The sequence below is a fragment of the Anoplopoma fimbria genome, chromosome 7, assembly GCF_027596085.1.
Source record: "Anoplopoma fimbria isolate UVic2021 breed Golden Eagle Sablefish chromosome 7, Afim_UVic_2022, whole genome shotgun sequence".
Classification (NCBI taxonomy): Eukaryota; Metazoa; Chordata; class Actinopteri; order Perciformes; family Anoplopomatidae; genus Anoplopoma; species Anoplopoma fimbria.
In genome coordinates, this window is record NC_072455.1 from 8,265,879 (window position 1) to 8,285,083 (window position 19,205).

The following is a 19,205-nucleotide window of genomic DNA, read 5'->3' on the forward strand; positions in this document are numbered from 1 at the left end:
CTATCTATATATATTTATATATATATCGAGTCTCTTGAAGGCATCCATGTTTCCCTCACCTGCGTCGCCCCATGCATCCCTGCTGGGAGGTACTAAGACGCAAGGAAACCATGTCAGGATCGAGGAGCGAGGAAATGACAAATAAGAGATTTAGGATGTAGCCATTGTCAGCTTAGAACTGGTGAAGCAGTGCATCATGACGACCGACAGAGGGCGCTGAGCTTCAACTGAAAGACTTCAGAAACAAACAACAATCACAGAATGGAGCCGTGACTGAGAGCTGCGTCAAGTTGACGGGAGTCAGCTCAACCAGCAGGAAGTTACGATTTTAAGGAAAAAAGCATTACATTTGAGCAACACCGAAAAGTTGAGCACTTTTAACCGTGATCCTTCCAATTTGTCTGACATCTCATTTCTAAATGATTACCAAATTTGATCCGTTTTGCTTCGGGTTAAATGGCTGTTAAAAGCCTATAGAAGAAGTGTTTACCAATCCTAATTAAATAAGTGATCAATGCAACTGATTTGAAATTAACAAATTATAATAAACACGATTTAATAATATAATAAGTTATACAGTAACTTCTTTTTAATCAATAATAATAACTAAGACAAGACCAAGCCTATGGTACATACATAATCAATGGCAGTTGAAATCACTTTAGCATTTTAACAATTTTTACAAAAAAGTTATGACTATTTTCTTTTTTTCTTTCTTTCTTTATGAGAGTCACATCAATGTCCACCAGCTCATCGTGGTTTACCTACCTACCCGTGCTGAAGATAAATTGCTTCCATTGTTCTTTTATTTTGAAAGATCATACCGGCATAGTACTTGTATTATGCTGGTTAGTTTTGTGGTTTGTGGAATGTTTGGTTAAGGAGAAGTGGAGGGGCAGCGATGGAAGTAACCCTGAGTTCTCTTTATATACATCCTTGGCTGTGCAGATAGCCTAAAAGTCTCCTTAATAACTTTATAAACGCCAAATTAGACCGACAATCTGATTCCAGAGGACAGAAGAGAATCTACGGAAACTACCGAACGTTAAAGTCCAGTCGAGCATCGGGTCCGTTTGGTTTTTTGCTCGGTGATAATTCAACACCATCGAACCGGTTTTCCGGTAAGCTATGCTTCCTTCCTCGCCATGCTGGGAACAGACCTGAAGTGTGTCCTCTCGTCTGCCAGGGTGAGTGCAGCGCCTCTCATCGCCTTCTTAATTCTACTGTAATAATTGCTGCTGTTATTATAAGTAGTCTTATTATATGAATCATTTATGTCATATACATTGAATGTGTTGTATCTAAGAACTGTTATGTTGTTCATTCTGTAAACATGACATCTATTGCATTCTGTCCATCCTGGGAGAAGTGATTCTGGGCTATACAAAATAAACTGAAACTGAATTCTCTCCTGAGCCGCCTCTCCGTCTCTCCTGAGCCGCCTCTCCGTCTCTGAGCCGCCTCACCGAGAGCCGCCTCACCGTCTCTCCTGAGCCGCCTCTCCGTCTCTCCTGAGCCGCCTCTCCGTCTCTCCTGAGCCGCCTCTCCGTCTCTGTTCAGAGTGCGCTGGTAACAGACGGACTTTTGCGTCCCGTTGAACTAAAATGTAAAAGCTACAAGAATTAAAACTACACCACTCTTCACATCGTCGTGGATGTAAAGTTAAATCTTCGATCACAACATACATGAATACAAATTCTACCTTTTTTTCGGAGCGGCTTGTCTCGGAATTCACACATATTCACTGTTAACACGCGGTAACCAAATGTAAACGTAACGAAAATGAGAAATGCTTTTTGAAATGATACGTATGCTGAATTTAACAGCATGTCTCTGTCTCTTCTAACCGTCTGTGTGACAGTCGAACGGAACTTAACATTGAATATAAATATGTCGATCTTAACTTCATTTAAACGGATGTAGCATACTGTTAGCTATTTTGGCATTAAATAACTTAAGACAATGGCTCTAAGTAAAGTATCAGGTACCACTGATTGTATTCATTGTCTCAATGGATGCATAGGAAAGGCAGTGGCCCGACTGTTGGAAATAGAGGTAAAGTACGTGGAAATGAATGAGTGTGTGCGTGCATCTGTGTTTAAAAGAGACTGTCCAAATATAAAACTGTTCAAACAAGCTCTGAATGTGGACTAGGTTTTCTAAATATGCCTGTTTATAAAATCCGTCTTGTTTTATAATAAGTTATTGCTCATTGCGTTCCTTCCATTCCACATCATGGTTCTATCTGGAGGTCATAGGTCAGCTGCAGAAAAGCACCCTTGATAACTGTTAGAACGTGAGTGACTTAAGGACACTTAAATAATGTCCACAGTATGCTGGGTAACTGTGCCTTTTTTCTCACAGTTTTGTCTATTGGAAAACACTGAGTTAAGCTCTAATGGCTGTGTGGCGTTGAACTGAAGACTAACGCAGAAGAATTCTCTCCGATCACTTACTTTTGAATGTCAGTGTAGGAGCTAATGTCACAGCTCATTGACCTGTAATTATGATCATATTCACAACTGTGTGGTTTCTAGTGTTGTATTTATTTCTCAATGAGTCTTTTGATTCTTTTTCGGTTTTCTGTACATTAATGGAGCAAAATGTTTTTGAGGATTAGTTTTTTTTTTCCCGACAGAAGGAATACCGTGTAGGAGATCTTTAGCCATTTTCACTTCTAGTTTTAGCTTTCAGTGTGGACAGAGGAACATCAAAACAACCTGAAGACTCTGGCCACATGTTGCTCTCTCCTGGAAACCATAAGTCAGTTCATCCCCTGACCTGAGGTGTGGAGGACAGCCTCTCTGTCTATGTGGAGGCCTGGCCCTCGGATGTGACTCCTGTTAACACGTTACGAAACCGCTGACTCTGACTGATGACTCGCCAAAATCTGGATGTATGTGATGAGAATCTATGAGCACTCGCCACAACAGCAGGAGGGGGAGCCTGTCTGCTGCTGCTGGGCCTCAATGTGGACCCCTGTCCTTCTTTTGGAAACTAAACAGGGCCCTTTGTTGGGGGACAGAAACCAGTATTGGAAACGGATCTGTGTGTATGTGTGGGTTGTTACAAACAAGTGGGTTACAGTGAGCTGTTTAAAATGGGCCATCAGAAAGTTTTCCTCACAAAACAATTTAGACAAGTTAAGGTAACGCTTTATGGGTTTGTAATTTCCTAATAATTTCCTAAAAGTTTACGGAAAGAACTATTTAATTTAGAATCAACTGAGGGAAATTAAAGGGTTTAATAGAGAAAATTCTACTGTAGTGCAAAGAATGTGTGCTGAATAGATAGATTATGAAGATGCCAGATCTGCTGTTGAACCTTCCTCTTTCTCTATGCAGGGTTCCATGTGATGGTGTGAGGATGGGACAGGGTGGTGTTAGAAGTGACTGCAGCCCCGGAGGCTGAGGAACCGGCTCCGTCGGCCAGTCACGATGCACATAGCTTCGGTGGGAGTCAGCAAGTTCTGCTTCCTGTTCTCCCTCGCCTTCTGCGGCCTTCTGCTCCTGCTCATCCCCGCCCTCCAGCCCCCAGCACGCCAGGTGGACCTGCCACAGCCCCGACCCCAAGTCAGACCGGCACAGGCCGGCCGGTCACACCGTGTCAGGTCTCCAGGAGTGTCTGTCCATGCAGGGGAAACAGACTCTGACACAGAACTGAGTAGCAGCTCAGCGGGGCAGACTGGAGCTACCAGGAATGGTATCCATAGTCCCAAGAGGGGGATGGACTCCAAAAGAGGAGCTACCCCTGGAGGAAAGGGTGGTAGACTTTCAGGGTCTATGTCACAGGACCCGTTAGACTTTAAGGACATTTTTATTGCAGTAAAGACTACCAGGAAGTACCACAAGTCCAGACTGGAGCTGCTGGTTCAGACCTGGGTTTCCCGAGCTAAAGAACAGGTGAGGAGAGCTTCACTTCTTTCTTGTTTTGGATGTGGCTCAAAGTTGGGGTAGGTCATGTATTTGAAAAACATGCATGGTATATTATAAAAAATCTCTTTACATCCCAACAGCAATCGATAAATCAAATGCTCTGACCAAGAAAAAGTCAGTGTTGACGACTTGGTCTCTAGATTTAGCGACTTTGGGAGCTAGTGCTGCTAGCTACTTCCTTTGGAAAGAGTTGAGCTGAGTTCTGTGGTTCGACACTTTCACATACTAGCCTACCCCTGCTGGTTTCCCAAATGATACCGAGCTGAGCTTTAACTGACCTGTGCTCTCTGTAGGGCTGGACTATTCTGAGGGATAGAACTGTGCACATGGTAAATCAAATAGTTAAGTGCTGAAATAATTTGTTGATTTACAGAAAATAGTTAACTATTGTAATGAACAATTAATAATTTAAGTATTTTAATTTATTTAATTTGCTGCTTTTTCATTAATTATCCAAGGGGAATCCATTATCATTGAGTATTGTTTACCTCTGTTAAAGGATCAGTCATCCGTCATCAAAGCTGTGCGGGTGCATGTCCTCGTTAACCAAAACGACTCATGGCTTCAGTATTTGCATTGCATTCCATTACATAACTGTCATTTAGCAGGCATATTTATCCAAAGGGACTTGCATGTAGCGACGAGGTACAGTGGGTACGGAAAGTATTCAGACCCCTTTAAATTTTTCACTCTTTGTTTCATTGCAGCCATTTGCTAAAATCGAAAAAGTTCATTTTTTTTCGCATTAATGTACACTCAGCAACCCATCTTGACAGAAAAAAACAGAAATGTAGAAATTTTTGCAAATTTATTAAAAAAGAAAAACTGAAATATCACATGGTCATAAGTATTCAGACCCTTTGCTGTGACACTCATATTTAACTCACATGCTGTCCATTTCTTCTGATCCTCCTTGAGATGGTTCTACTCCTTCATTGGAGTCCAGCTGTGTTTAATTAAACTGATTGGACTTGATTAGGAAAGGCACACACCTGTCTATATAAGACCTTACAGCTCACAGTGCATGTCAGAACAAATGAGAATCATGAGGTCGAAGGAACTGCCCAAGGAGCTCAGAGACAGAATTGTGGCAAGGCACAGATCTGGCCAAGGTTACAAAAGAATTTCTGCAGCACTCAAGGTTCCTAAGAGCACAGTGGCCTCCATAATCCTTAAATGGAAGAAGTATGGGATGACCAGAACTCTTCCTAGACCTGGCCGTCCAGCCAAACTGAGCAATCGTGGGAGAAGAGCCTTGGTGAGAGAGGTAAAGAAGAACCCAAAGATCACTGTGGCTGAGCTCCAGAGATGCAGTAGGGAGATGGGAGAAAGTTCCACAAAGTCAACTATCACTGCAGCCCTCCACCAGTCGGGGCTTTATGGCAGAGTGGCCCGACGGAAGCCTCTCCTCAGTGCAAGACATATGAAAGCCTGCATAGAGTTTGCCAAAAAACACATGGAGGACTCCCAAACTATGAGAAATAAGATTCTCTGGTCTGATGAGACCAAGATTGAACTTTTTGGCGTTAATTCTAAGCGGTATGTGTGGAGAAAACCAGGCACTGCTCATCACCTGCCCAATACAATCCCAACAGTGAAACATGGTGGTGGCAGCATCATGCTATGGGGGTGTTTTTCAGCTGCAGGGACAGGACGACTGGTTGCAATTGAAGGAAAGATGAATGCGGCCAAGTACAGAGATATCCTGGAAGAAAACCTCCTCCAGAGTGCTCAGGACCTCAGACTGGGCCGAAGGTTCACCTTCCAACAAGACAATGACCCGAAGCACACAGCTAAAATAACAAAGGAGTGGCTTCGGAACAAGTCTGTGACCATTCTTGACTGGCCCAGCCAGAGCCCTGACCTAAACCCAATTGAGCATCTCTGGAGAGACCTGAAAATGGCTGTCCACCAACGTTCACCATCCAACCTGACAGAACTGGAGAGGATCTGCAAGGAAGAATGGCAGAGGATCCCCAAATCCAGGTGTGAGAAACTTGTTGCATCATTCCCAAGAAGACTCATGGCTGTACTAGCTCAAAAGGGTGCTTCTACTCAATACTGAGCAAAGGGTCTGAATACTTATGACCATGTGATATTTCAGTTTTTCTTTTTAATAAATTTGCAAAAATTTCTACATTTCTGTTTTTTTCTGTCAAGGTGGGTTGCTGAGTGTACATTAATGCGAAAAAAAAATGAACTTTTTCGATTTTAGCAAATGGCTGCAATGAAACAAAGGGTGAAAAATTTAAAGGGGTCTGAATACTTTCCGTACCCACTGTACATTTCATTGACGGGTGGAAGTGCAACCGTCACAAATAAGCAACCGCTTTCAACCAGGAGGAGTTTGTGATTTGGAAGTAGCGTTAACTGTTGACGCTACGTTACTCAACGTGGGTCCAGTGTTCTGACAGCTCTGTGTGGAAATCTGTTTCCTCATCAAACTCAACCTAACCCCAACCAGGCAGGGCGACGCTATGTTTAACACTACTGAAGTGCAAACAGAATCCGACAGTAGACCAATAACCAGTAACCGTTAGTACTAACGTCACCCTCTTAAATGACAACTGAGAGGAGAATTTTCAATTCAGTTTATTTTGTATAGCCCAGAATCACAAATTACAAATTTGCCTCAGAGGGCTTTACAATCTGTGCACATGCGACATCCTCTGTCCTTCCCTCACATCGGCACAGGAAGAAACCTATGGGAGAACGACAGAGGAGGGATCCTTCTCCCAGGATGGACAGAATGCAATAGATGTCATGTGTACAGAATGAGCAGCATAACAGTTCTTAGATACAACACATTCAATGTATATGACATAAATGATTCATATAATAAGACTACTTATAATAACAGCAGCAATTATTACAGTAGAATTATAGCCATGAAAATAGGGATAGTAATGTGACTAATAATAATAATCGAAGTAGCAGTGGGTGTCAGTCGGCTCACAGCAGGAGGCACGACTACGGTCCAGGTACCACAACGATTCATGGAAACCTGCAGAACGAGAAAGCAAAAGGGCTTCAGGGTGGAAGTAAAGCTAAAATGCTTAATGGTACAGGTAATAGTAATAGCAATGTGACTAGTAATAAAACTGTTGTTGAGAACTGTTTGTTGTGGTACCTCATACACACTCTGTGATACCATAGGTTGGAGGAACAGTCAGCAGTCAATGACAGAATAAAACAGTCAGTGGAGTACGTTGTCAATAACATTTGTTTTCAAAAAGTTTGAATTACCCGCAACCACGAGAGGTCATATCCAAGTCTAGCCTGGGACAGACATACACAGAAATGCACACACTCCCACACATGACAGAGATAATAAATCATATTTATTTGCAGCTCCCAGTCCAAAACCCCAATTAAAGAAATGCATGTGCTCAATTCTGTGGTAGTTACGAAATCTAATCACAACCCATAACCCCGGTTACCCAAGAGCTGAACTATCCAATATGGCTGCCAGGGGTGCACCATATGTGCTAAAAGCCTTCCTAAAGTAATCCACAAGGAGGTGATCTTTGAAGATATCAGCCGCATGCTGACAGCAGGTCATAAAGTTCTATATATCTATATCCACACATTCCTGCAGCATGTAGCGGCTCCAGTGGTAATGAAACGAGGCAGGACCGGGGCAGTGTGGAGTCCAGCACTTTACATTTGCATTTAGGCTCATTCTGTGAGTTTAGTGCTAATGAATTTGGCTCTTGCCCCACGTACACCCTGTGCTAGTATTTTGGGTGTTTTTTTTAGGATGTTGCTGTATCACCATCAGAGATTCCTCTGGGACGTCAGTTTGTCCTTGCTGACATTTAATGAAACCGCAGGACGTTTATAAGAAAGTAAATCTTTCCTCCAAACCTCATCTGCTTTTTGTCGAAGTCCTGGTTATTATTTATGTTTTTAAAAAAATATATATTCTACACTTTCAACGGCCGTTTGTTACTCTTTGATCAGGAAAACACCACTAATACTGTGTGTGGGTGTTCCCTAATGGATGTCCTGACCAGGGCCTCTGGAGAGGAACTTTCAAGCAACTGAAACTGGAAGACACAGGCAAAAAAGAATCTCTGCCCCACCACCATACACCATCATTTCCACACACCCTCCATCAGTAGCTACACCACAGCTCCGGCTGTCTCAATATGACAGAAGAGTTCATATTCAAGATCAACATCTCATTTGCAATCTTGGAAACTTGTCTCACAGTTCCACGACAAGTGAACATCTGGATTTCGAAGCTCTGACCAGGCTCAAACATGAGTTTATGGTCTCAGTCTCTAGTTTCAAGTTTTCTTCAGCATGAAGTTAATTTATTAAATTATGGTCCATGTGATTTACAGGTTGTTACCAGAGTAGTATACGGTTTCTCTATGTCACTCTACCGCATTCCAGATGTGGTCACTTCCTTACTTTGGTTTGCAAAAAAAAAAAAAAAAAAATTCAATTCAATGACGACGTCCATAATCCAGGATGGCAATGGCAAAATTGACAAAATCGAGGCTTCATAACAGCCGTCCACAAACCAATGAGTGAAGTCACCATGACTACGTCCGCTTCTTATATACAGTCTACGGGTATAACGGACCCAATCCATTATCAAAATAGTCGCCAATTAATTCTGTCAATCGACAAATCAACTGATGGATTGAATCAATGAACTGCTACAGCTCTATTCTGACCAATTTTTAATCTACAGTTGGGGGGGGGGAATTGGACAACATAGATGTCCACCGCAGATAGTCAGTCAACTTGACACAGCCAGAGTTCAGTGTGTCAAGGTTTTAACATGCACTAAGTCAAATGTGAATGAAGAGAGGCTTTGGGGTAAAGTAGTCCCAAGTACATCACAGAGAGTACTGTGACCAGATGTGTACTGAGAGCTATTAAAAAGCAATTAGTAGGTCCCACTGTGGGACAAAAGGCGTCAGTGTTGGGAGAAGGAGGTTCAACTGCAGAAACACTCTGCTCCCACTTCACCCACAAATGTCCCAGTCAGAGAGGATGGAGGAGTTCCAGTTAGCTCGCACCGGCTACGAGTCCAGGTCTGCTGTGAAAGAGCTCCACTGTGGGTCTGTTCTGTGTCAGCTGTCACCTGTAAGCCTCACTACTGCGCTCTGTCAGACACCAGCAGGTTTTACAGGCCTGTTGCTGTTTTATTTTACTGCTCGTAGGTCGGTAAAGTCTGTTCCCCCATGTCCACAGCTGCCTGTAAAATCAAAATCTGCTCTAAACATGTCAGTGTAACTCTGCCACTGTAATAGTGTGTGTGCTGCTTGTGGAGAAGGTGTGTTCACATTAGGAGGCAGTCGATGGTTACTTAATAGAAGTTAAATGGGCTGTGTTATGAGATCGTGTGTGAAGGTAAAAGACGCTGAAGAGGCCGATCATGCCTGTCTCTGTGTGCGTCTGCACACTGACTGTACATCACTAACAGTCCACGTAGAGTCTGTAGGAAACACCTCATTGTCAGAGGCTTTAACACAAACTGGAATCTGGATGGGATGAGTGATGCTCATTGATATATCACGCCTGTCCAAACTTCACCATCAGTGTATCAGGTGAACTTATTGGGCAGTTAAGACTAGTTTAACCTTTTTTTTTATGAAGAGCTGCACCGATTTATCAGGTCAAAAACACATATGTCGGTTTCTCAGCTTCACAGCTCAGAAGATGGCGGTGCAGACAGAATCAGTGCTAGTGTGCGGAGCGACCTTGCGGCCATCATGTCAAGGTCTGGGTAGGTAAACTAACTACGATACGTGGCCCTGATGATACGAGAAGTTGACTAGTTGTCCCTTCATTTTCTCTCTTTCTCCCGGTTCTCTTTTTGGTTCCCCAGTATCAGTATTTGCACCAAAATCCAGTATCAGTGACGGAACCTAATCGTGCACTTCATGTTCTTGTATATATTAGTTCTTTACAATTCTCCACTCATTATGTAGTGTTTTCCACAGCACGCCTGTTGGTGAAAATGCAGTCAGTTTAGGCATTGAGGGGTGACATTAACAGTGCTCTTCCTCATCTCTTTTAGTTCAGCTGTGTCTGTCTGGTGCTGTTGTGTCTGTGCGTCATGTTTCTCTCCGTCTTTGCTCCTCCTCTACAAGAGACAACAATGGAGCAAGTCATCTTGTCCCAGGAGGAGAGCATGAACGTACTTTCTAACAGTGTGTCTTTGTCTGTTTTTCAGACATACATATTTACTGACGGCGAGGACAAGGAGCTGCAGATGAGAACAGGTAAGAGGCTGGACAGTTGTCATAGGAAATAAAGCTGAAGGTTTTTGTGTAGCCATATAATGCAGTGAACCATATCTGGATAAAAATGAATAACTTTTATTGAAACAATAAAGAATAGAATACAGCTGGGACAACATATTTTGTGTTTAACATTTTAGGCAAGCAAGCACACTAAATACATTCAAATGTTTTTATCTGGGCCAAGGTAACAAATAAGATAAGGAGGTACAGCTGTGTGACAATGAAAAGAGACATTAAAGTGAGGAATTATGTGGCCACAGAGAACAGGAGGGGGACAAGAATCCACCTCAGCGGCACACCATTTCTTACGCCAACGAGGTGGTTTTATTTATTGAGACATCCATAAACAGATAAGGACAGATCAGATTTAAAGATGAAGAAAATAATATGAAGACAAACCATCAGTGTAGTGAACACTGAATGTTGATCCTGTCATTAGATCAGAAACATTCAGATTGTATGTCTGAAGTAAGTCAATATGTATTGTAGATATTAACATTATCTAATGTACAGTTATGCTGTGAAATTGTACATCCTCCCATAAAGAACTCTGTCATAGTTTTTAGTGTTTGTACTCTATTGTGTGTTTCAGTAATATATAGTCACATGCATGGCAGCAGGACGGTACACATTTTTCAAACAAAGCAGATGGAATGTTAACATGTATGATCTCCAGTCCTTATGTACTGTGCGTGAATCAGCAGCTACCAGGGTGTATGCACAGTGAGATACTGTACTCCATCATGGCATTGAACTGCTCTGTCCTCTGCTGTCTCTCTACCAGGAGTGAACATCATCAACACTAATTGCTCAGCAGCTCACACCCGCCAGGCTCTGTGCTGCAAGATGTCAGTGGAGTACGATAAATTCATCGAGTCTCAGAAGAAGTGAGTGAAAGTGATCAGAAGGACTAGTTAAAGAAATACTTCACTCTTGGAATGACCATTTGTATAGCAAATACTCACCCAGTGTTACCTTGAATTCTTGAAGAAAACTATCTCTAAATCCTCCAAGGTGAACGACGAATCCAGAAACGCAGAAAAGTATTGATGAATTAAAGTAAATAGAGGTCGCCTTGAACAGCAGCAAAACAAAATCAATATATCCATTATCAAACAGTTTATAATGGATGTTTTAATAAAGGTTTGCGATCGTTTAATTCGTCCTTCATCCACTTCAGTTCATTAAGACTTTCCTCCATTTCTGAATTCTTCGTTCACCGCAGAGGCATGAGAGCAAAACAACGTTTTCTTCATGAATTCCAGGTAACATAGGGTGAGAATTGATGGTAATCAAATGGTCATTACAAGGGTAAGGTATTCCTTTTAACTTATCATACATAATATTTCTAGGAGTTGATTACAATCCACCAACATATATTCGCTCAAAGTAAGGTACAATGTGTGTGTGTGTGTGTGTGTGTGTGTGTGTGTGTGTGTGTGTGTGTGTGTGTGTGTGTGTGTGTGTGTGTGTGTGTGTGTGTGTGTGTGTGTGTGTGTGTGTGTGTGTGTGTGTGTGTGTGTGTGTGTGTGTGTGTCTTGTAGGTGGTTCTGCCACGTGGATGATGATAACTACGTCATCCTGCCCAGCCTGCTGGGGCTGCTCTCCTCCTACCACCACAGCAAGGATGTCTACCTGGGCCGGCCCAGTCTGGATCATCCTATAGAGGCTGCAGAGCGGGTCAAGAGTGACGGATCGGTCAGTTTTCTTACAACTTAATCTTTATCAGGAGATTCTGGCTCCATTGACATATACAGCAGTGAGCAATAACACCAAATCCAGGCTTTGAGATGTTCTTTAAGAAAACCTTTTTAAAAAAAGCCTTTTCTTCTTCAGACTCTTCCACCCCTAACTTCTGGCGGTCTCATTTCAGGTGTCTGTCAAGTTCTGGTTTGCCACCGGTGGAGCAGGTTTCTGCATCAGCAGAGGCCTGGCACTGAAAATGAGCCCATGGGCCAGGTAGGTCATGGACTCACCTGTTGTGCCTTCTGAAGCCAGGGTACTCACTTTGCTGATGGTTGAAAACGTTTTTATTTACATTAAGAGCAACTCTGTCTGTAAGCTGTCCAGGTGTAGAAGAAAATGTCTTTAGAAACCCTCAGAGAATGGGCCTGGACATGTAGTCAGCCGCAGTATGTTTTAAGGTGTAGATGGACCAAGTGTATCCAGATACAGAGGGTGACATGTAGCTATAAAGCATCATGTGTGAGCTGTAGTGGAAATGGGTTCCTCACCATCCACTCTTAAATGTACACCAGTGTAGATAGACACGTAGTGCATTAAAATGTTAAAAACAAAATCATTATTTTCCACTTACTTTGGAAGAAAGTGAGTTTAGAAATGGCTGCAGTATACTGCTGCAGTTGGTGTGGAAACACACTTTGACAGTCTTTGTCGACTGAAACTCTATCCTCTGGTTTCAGTTTGGGGAACTTCATCAGCACAGCAGAGAAGATCCGACTACCGGACGACTGCACCATAGGCTACATCATCGAAGCGCTGCTGGAGGTGACCCTGACCCACACACACCTCTTCCACTCTCACCTGGAGAACCTTCAGAAGCTGCCCACTGACACTGTGCTCCAGCAGGTGTGTGTGTGTGCGTGCGTGTGTGTGTGTGCGTGCGCGCGCGTGCACGCAGTATGGCATAACATTTTAGAGACCCTGAGAAATTGGCAAAGTCAGCGAAATTTAGCATTTAGAGAATGGTCAAGCTGCAGAGCTCCAGGCTTCGGGCCCACCTCCTCCGTCAGACCCCTCGACGTGACGTAGGAACTTGTGTACGCCGTATGGGAGTATGCGTTCATTAGTTTGAAAAAGCTACACGACCTCCCACATAACACCAAGGTCATCAATACAACCATAGTACGTCGATATAACAATAACCTATAAGTAAGGTCATATGACGTTAAGCAGCAAAGAACTTGTACTAACCATATGAGTTTTCTAACGTTAGCTAGCTATATAGCTAATGCTAATGTCATTAACAACTAACGTTAATGTTACCTGAAATTATTACATAACGCTTTTTTCATTTTTTTTCTCCCTGTTGTGCTAACGTTAATGTTAGTTTGCCGACAACATTGGCATAGCTTGCTAATGCGGCATAGACCTGATACAATAAATTCAATATACCATTAGTGGGCTGATTTATTTATTAACAATAAGCACGATAAAACAGTACTGTGCAATAGCATCTAGAGGCATGTAAACATTATTTATTGATAAGGAAGCGCAGTACACACGATTTTCCACCTAAACACGTGATAAGACACGCGATTGCCCACCATGAGTCCTGTCAGAGGATAGAGGACAGGACAGGTGGGACGACACCAGGTGCTCTGCAGCAGGACGCTTTTGAGCTTTTTCAGATGTGACATGGATTTTTGCAATGAAAGCAACTGTGATATTGGTCTGTCATCCTTTCCATTAAAATAAATAAATGTCATTTATTGATTGCTACTGGCACGTTCATATGAAAAGTATCATTTTGGCATCCAAATATTGTTGTTAGTGTTTGTCCTTTCATCATTTAATCTCTGCACTGAAGTTGAACGATGTATGTTTTCTGTTCTTTCTACAAAAGGTGACTCTGAGCTTTGGAGGCTTTGAGAACAGAAGAAACGTGGTCAGCATTGTTGGAGGCTTTTCACTGGCTGATGACCCCACAAGGTAAGGAATGAAGAACCAGCCCTGACGTTAATAATGTGGCCCTGCTGCTCCTCATCACACTGCACACTCCCAATGCTCTGTTCAACATGTATTATCATTTACTGTATCTGTGGGACTTCAAACAAGTGTAGCACCACTATACTTTGGTATGCCATTTTATTCAATATTAATGGCCAATTCAATTAAAATGGCCATTTGTTGTACTTGAGGTGTGCACTGTGGAGCAGACTTATTTTGAGAGATTAAACAGATGTTGCAGTTTGATTATTTGTGTGACTGTTGTTGAATTTATCAATGCTACTGATTTTACTACGGCTTGTTCTCTGGGAAACACTGTAAGTTGCCCTTGTGAACAATGTTAGTATGTCTCTGATGCCCTTCCCTTCCCTTCCATTCCTGCAGGTTTAAGACGGTGCACTGCCTTCTCTATCCAGACACTACGTGGTGTCCAAAGTTTGGACATTAAACTTAAACTGACAGCTACAGTATTTTTAACCTGCAGCACTGAAACCTGCTAAACATTCATCCCACTGCCTCACCCTGCCAACGTTTGGATCACGCTACGTTAAGCTGGAAAAATATCACGTCACACAAATTGTTTGGTGGAAATCTGTAATCAAAGCAGCCTCACCTCATGCTTCATAAATGCAATCTCAATCTAAATAGCTGGAGCCAAATAATTACTTTTTTCTGGCTACTTGAGCATGCTGGTTGGTAAAGCCACTAGTGGCCCTTTTTTATGATCTTTTCCCAAATATAGTAAGCTGTTTTAGCTTAGTCATCGCTAAGTGGTTCAGTCCATAAATGAGATCAGCCAAATGAGGGGAAAAGTGAGCTAGCCAGCCTCCTAGTAATTTTCACTTACCTGAGTTTTCCCGTTCGTCCGCAGACGAGAGAATTTCAAGCCCATCTAAGTTGAATGGGTTCGTGTAGGAGTTAGCTGAAAGTTTCATATTTTCCTACTTCCTGCCTTTGTCATTGGTTCAATGAAGGAAATGTTATATTATATGGCTCCATCCACTGTGGTTTAACTCAACCTGTAGAGTAGCAAAATGGGTCAGGTTACAGTATGTGAAGGACCCCACAATATTATTGCCGTGAGTTCTCTACTCGGTTTGTGAGTGTTTAATGAAAGGCCCTCAAATCACTGACCCTTATTGTAAGTAATTTCAACCCTCATTCTTTTATTTTTGTTGACATGTTACCCCAAAGTCAATATAAAATGCAGGTAGTTTCTTTAGAATGAGAGATCGTTGAGGTACTTTTTGAAGAGTCTGATTATGTATTGGGGTGATTATAATTATTTGCTCTCACATTGACGGGACTGATGTTTGATATGACAAAGGTTTGTATGCTGCTTGTACACGCATTTATTTCGGACTGTTGTACTTGTTCTGATGCCTTGGTATTCTCAGCCAAATACCTTCTCCTTGTATTGGCCCATTTCTAACAGGCCCATCTTTATGGTTTTGCACTACTTTTTGATCTTGTCACTTCCTGTATGTTGGTGTAGTTCCACGTTACAATGTTGGTGTAAATATGGGTGAACTGCATTATGTATTCTTTCTTTGCATCAGTTGTAGTCTTAGCTCTGCGTGTGCTTCTTTAAGGTAGAGATCATTTGTTCTGTTGGAGTTAGTGGAGCCAAAGACACCTCAACCACATTGCCAAGAATTTGTGTGGACATTCATTGTTCCCAAAGAGGCCAATAATTTGAGTGACCTCTTACCTTTTGTTCGGTACTGCCATCAGCTAAAATTTCCTGTTGACTAGACAACAGACAAATTAATCTTATATGTTTGTTTCTGGCAGCTAGTGTTTGCTAGTATAGCTAGCTTTAGCGACATGGCTAACGTTAGCAGCCAGAAACAAACATGGTTTCACAAACAAATATAGATGTTTGTTTCTGGATGGTCCTGGTTTTCATGAAGCTCCTGGTTAAATTTCTGGCTGTTGGGATTAGCTAGCGGTAGCTGTAGCAACATGTCTGCTGCTAGCAGCCTGGTTGCTGTCCAAAAAAGTAAGAACTGCAGGAAACCTAGTCTCTGTGCTGCGATAAAGGCAGAGTAAAACACCTGTGTTTCGGTTTTATACATTTAGCAACGACGGCCCTCGATCCTTCATTTTCCTAGGAGATCTACCCAGTGGCAGACAGAATTAAATAATGACAGCTGGGCTTATAGTGAGTTATAGGCAAAATATAAAATGATCTCATCTACTTAAAAATATCGTTTTTGCATTGGAAGAAAACGTCCCAAGAAAATTGGCTGTGGATATTCTTGCAGGAACTTTTTTTTAAACCTTTAATTAAAAGGGCCTCCACTCAGTTTGGTGATACTCTGACTTTACATCTAGCACCATCACCTGGTAAAAAATTTTTTACCATATTTTCCGCACTATAAGGCGCACTTAAAAGCCTTTAATTTTCTCAAAAAACGACAGTGCGCCTTATAATCCGGAGCGCTTTATATATGGATTAATTCTGGTTGTGCTTACTGACCTCGAAGCGATTTTGTGTGGTACACGGCGCTCTGTCAACATGTTTTAGTACGACTTTGGTAAACTACAAAGCCGCACCGCAGCAGCATCACGGCCACCGTAGTCAGGAGCGTCGCGGAGTAATACATACTGTGCTTCACCATAATATTACAGTGTGTGTGTATAAGGACCCCAACATGGCACCTGTCAAGAGACACGCTTACGACGCGGACTTCAAACTCAAGGCTGTCAGTCACGCAGGAGAACATGGGAATAGAGCAGCTGCGAGAGAATTCAACATTAATGAATCAATGGTACGGAAGTGGAGGAAGTTTGACTGACTGACTGTTTTGTTTCGCTTAATGCGCCTTATAGTCCGGTGCGCCTTATATATGAAAAAAGATCGAAAATAGACCATTCATTGACAGTGCGCCCTATAGTGCGGAAAATACGGTAAATGTGTCCTATTCTTTGGTATATGACTAAAAACTATTTAAACTATTAAAAAAAACTATTGAGTCTGTGCTAATAAGCAAATGTTAGCACTCTAAACTAGCATGCTGAATATTTGAAACATACCTGCTAAACATCCGCAGGATATATTTTAGCTCAAGCACCGTTGTGCCTAAGTATCCTTGGAGAAGATGCTAAGTTATGTTTCTAGGTACATTGAAACCCAGTAAAAAGAAGAAAAAGGTTAAAACTAGGGTTGGTAATCTTGATTTATCTGGGGTATACTACATTTTAGAAAAAACCTCCAACCCAGCTTAGTGTTGCTTTTCCAGAGGAGCTAGCAGCACTAGCAACTCAATTAGCTAAATCTAGCAATAAAAGTCAGCATCAAAGCATGCTGTATGGAAGTCGTGGCAGGGAAGACTTTATGAGGAGAAAGGAGAGCACTCAAGCTTGTCATATGACTAGGACTATGCCATAGTGTAGTCATTGTACAAAGGAGAAATATGACTTGGAGTTAGCTCTGGGATGTGTGTCTATAGTCTAATGTTTCCTTCTACTCACTCCATATTTGAAATTGCTTTAAAGCTAGTGTTGGTAATCTTGAGAAGCTAGAAAGAGTTTGATGGATTAAAAACATTCTGCAACAGAAAAACCCAGCCCAGTGATGCCAACTCTTTTCCAATAAGGGCAGCTAGCAGCGCTAGCTCCAAAAGTTGCTAAATCTATCAAGAAAGTCGCCAACACTGACAGCCTGTCCTTTCGAGCATTCCACCAAAGCCACTCCCCCAAATTATCATTATGAACGTAGCAACAAACATGGCTGTTGTTAGTATGCATAGCTGTTAGGCTAGCAGCTTGTGGAAGACTGGTGAAGAGCATTGATAGCTAGCTGAGTAGCTATGCCCGTCTGCTGACCCTTCAAATCAGAAATGCTCATGATACAATAGAAAAGGTATTCCGTATAGACAGCATTTTCTTAAATATCAAGACCTTCCTTCTTGGACTTCAGGTTTGCCAGTTGGCTGACTTGTACCCCGATAAACTCGTTCTTTGGCTCCACCAACTCCATTAACACTAGCCAGAGAGTGCTGCAGGGATTTTACAGGCCAACCCTTAACTTAGCATCCAAATGGTTCCCTCAACAAAAAGCCAATGGCGAATTATTACCTTTTTCCCTTAGATTTTGGATTATTGCAGAAAGTAAGCTCTGTGGAATATAACATTTTATAATGCTTACATGTTTTGCTCAGCATGATTATCTTTACAAATGAACACCACGATCTCATTTAGACGCAGCTGCCTTTTTAAGTCACATAAATGCTTCTTGATTCACGATAGGGGTATTTACGACGTGTTAACTGACGTAGACCAAAACATTATTTTGGGCATCTAACCAGAAACCCTTTCAAAAAGCGAATTGACTTTGAGACGAGGAAACCTGCAAAAATTCCTGCGGCGCTCTATTTCTGCCTGAAAAAAGTATTTGTTTGAAACACTTTTTGCACACAAGACTATGATCCAAAATCCAGAGCACGTGTTCCACTGCAGGTCAGTGAGTGAGACTGAGTGAGAGAGTGTGTTTTTGTAAACCTTTTACCACTGATATATTATTGTGTTGTTCAATAACAATAAAATCCTTCTGCATCTTCATGTGTTTGGCTGTTTTACTGTTGAATTGATGCAGAGTTGATTTATGTGCCTGTTTTCGTTTGGGTAACTGAACAGAACACCATGTAACCAAACCAAGGCCTCAGCAGTATTGTAGTTAATGACATCATTTAGAAATGGAATGAAAATGGCTGTCAGATTTATAGGAGCCTGTTTCCCCATATCCTCCTGGAGGTGCCTCTCTGTAATCAGTTAAAGCCTGTTGGACAGGCGGAGGAGCTCGCTGAGAAAACACTGGATCACGTGATTTAATGATGACGATTTAGTGCCGAGGGACTATGCTCCTAAATCACAAACCGGGTGGAAGTAGGGAAAGAAAAGGGTGTGTGTACTTCAATCATGATCATGTGTGTGCTCAATGCAACAAGCTAACAGGGATAGCTGATCCCACTAGCTCATAACACTTAAAACATACCAGGAAACCTCATATATCTTTTATAGGTTTAAATATGAGGAATATTGGGAGTCAAAAGCAACATTTTCAGTTTTCAGATCTATCTCAAAGACAACATTGACTTTATAATTGTGTTGTTTTTTTTACCTGTAAACTACATAGAAATCTTTTTTTGGTTTCGAGGCATACATTTCTATCAGCAACAAGAACGTAGTTCTTACATTGTACACAAATGTTGAAACAAAGTTTCTATTTGTAGCATTTCCCCAGGAATATTAAAGAAGTGATGAGTGAATGATGAAAATCACTCAGTTGTGTTTGTTCTGAATGAAAACC

At 41.9% G+C, this 19,205-nt stretch overlaps 1 protein-coding gene across 1 annotated transcript; it reads left to right on the forward strand.

Moving 5' to 3' along the window:
- The first annotated feature begins 877 nt into the window (after positions 1-877).
- Positions 878-14,652, forward strand: rfng (RFNG O-fucosylpeptide 3-beta-N-acetylglucosaminyltransferase). Its single transcript, XM_054601115.1, has 9 exons — positions 878-1,187; positions 3,345-3,902; positions 10,132-10,180; positions 10,986-11,088; positions 11,746-11,899; positions 12,075-12,160; positions 12,625-12,790; positions 13,788-13,873; positions 14,276-14,652. Exons 2-9 carry the CDS (start codon positions 3,438-3,440, stop codon positions 14,337-14,339), a joined length of 1,173 nt encoding a protein of 390 aa, XP_054457090.1. The 5' UTR covers positions 878-1,187; positions 3,345-3,437; the 3' UTR covers positions 14,340-14,652.
- Positions 14,653-19,205: the final 4,553 nt, after the last annotated feature.

What these genes read in the sequence shown, in the direction of transcription:
- rfng (XM_054601115.1), top strand. Translation starts at nt 3,438, where the DNA reads ATGCACATAGCTTCGGTGGGAGTCAGCAAGTTCTGCTTCCTGTTCTCC. An exon ending in TTCATCGAGTCTCAGAAGAA is followed by an intron (nt 11,089 to 11,745) that starts GTGAGTGAAAGT and finishes TGTGTCTTGTAG; the next exon opens with GTGGTTCTGCCACGTGGATG. An exon ending in GGGTCAAGAGTGACGGATCG is followed by an intron (nt 11,900 to 12,074) that starts GTCAGTTTTCTT and finishes GTCTCATTTCAG; the next exon opens with GTGTCTGTCAAGTTCTGGTT.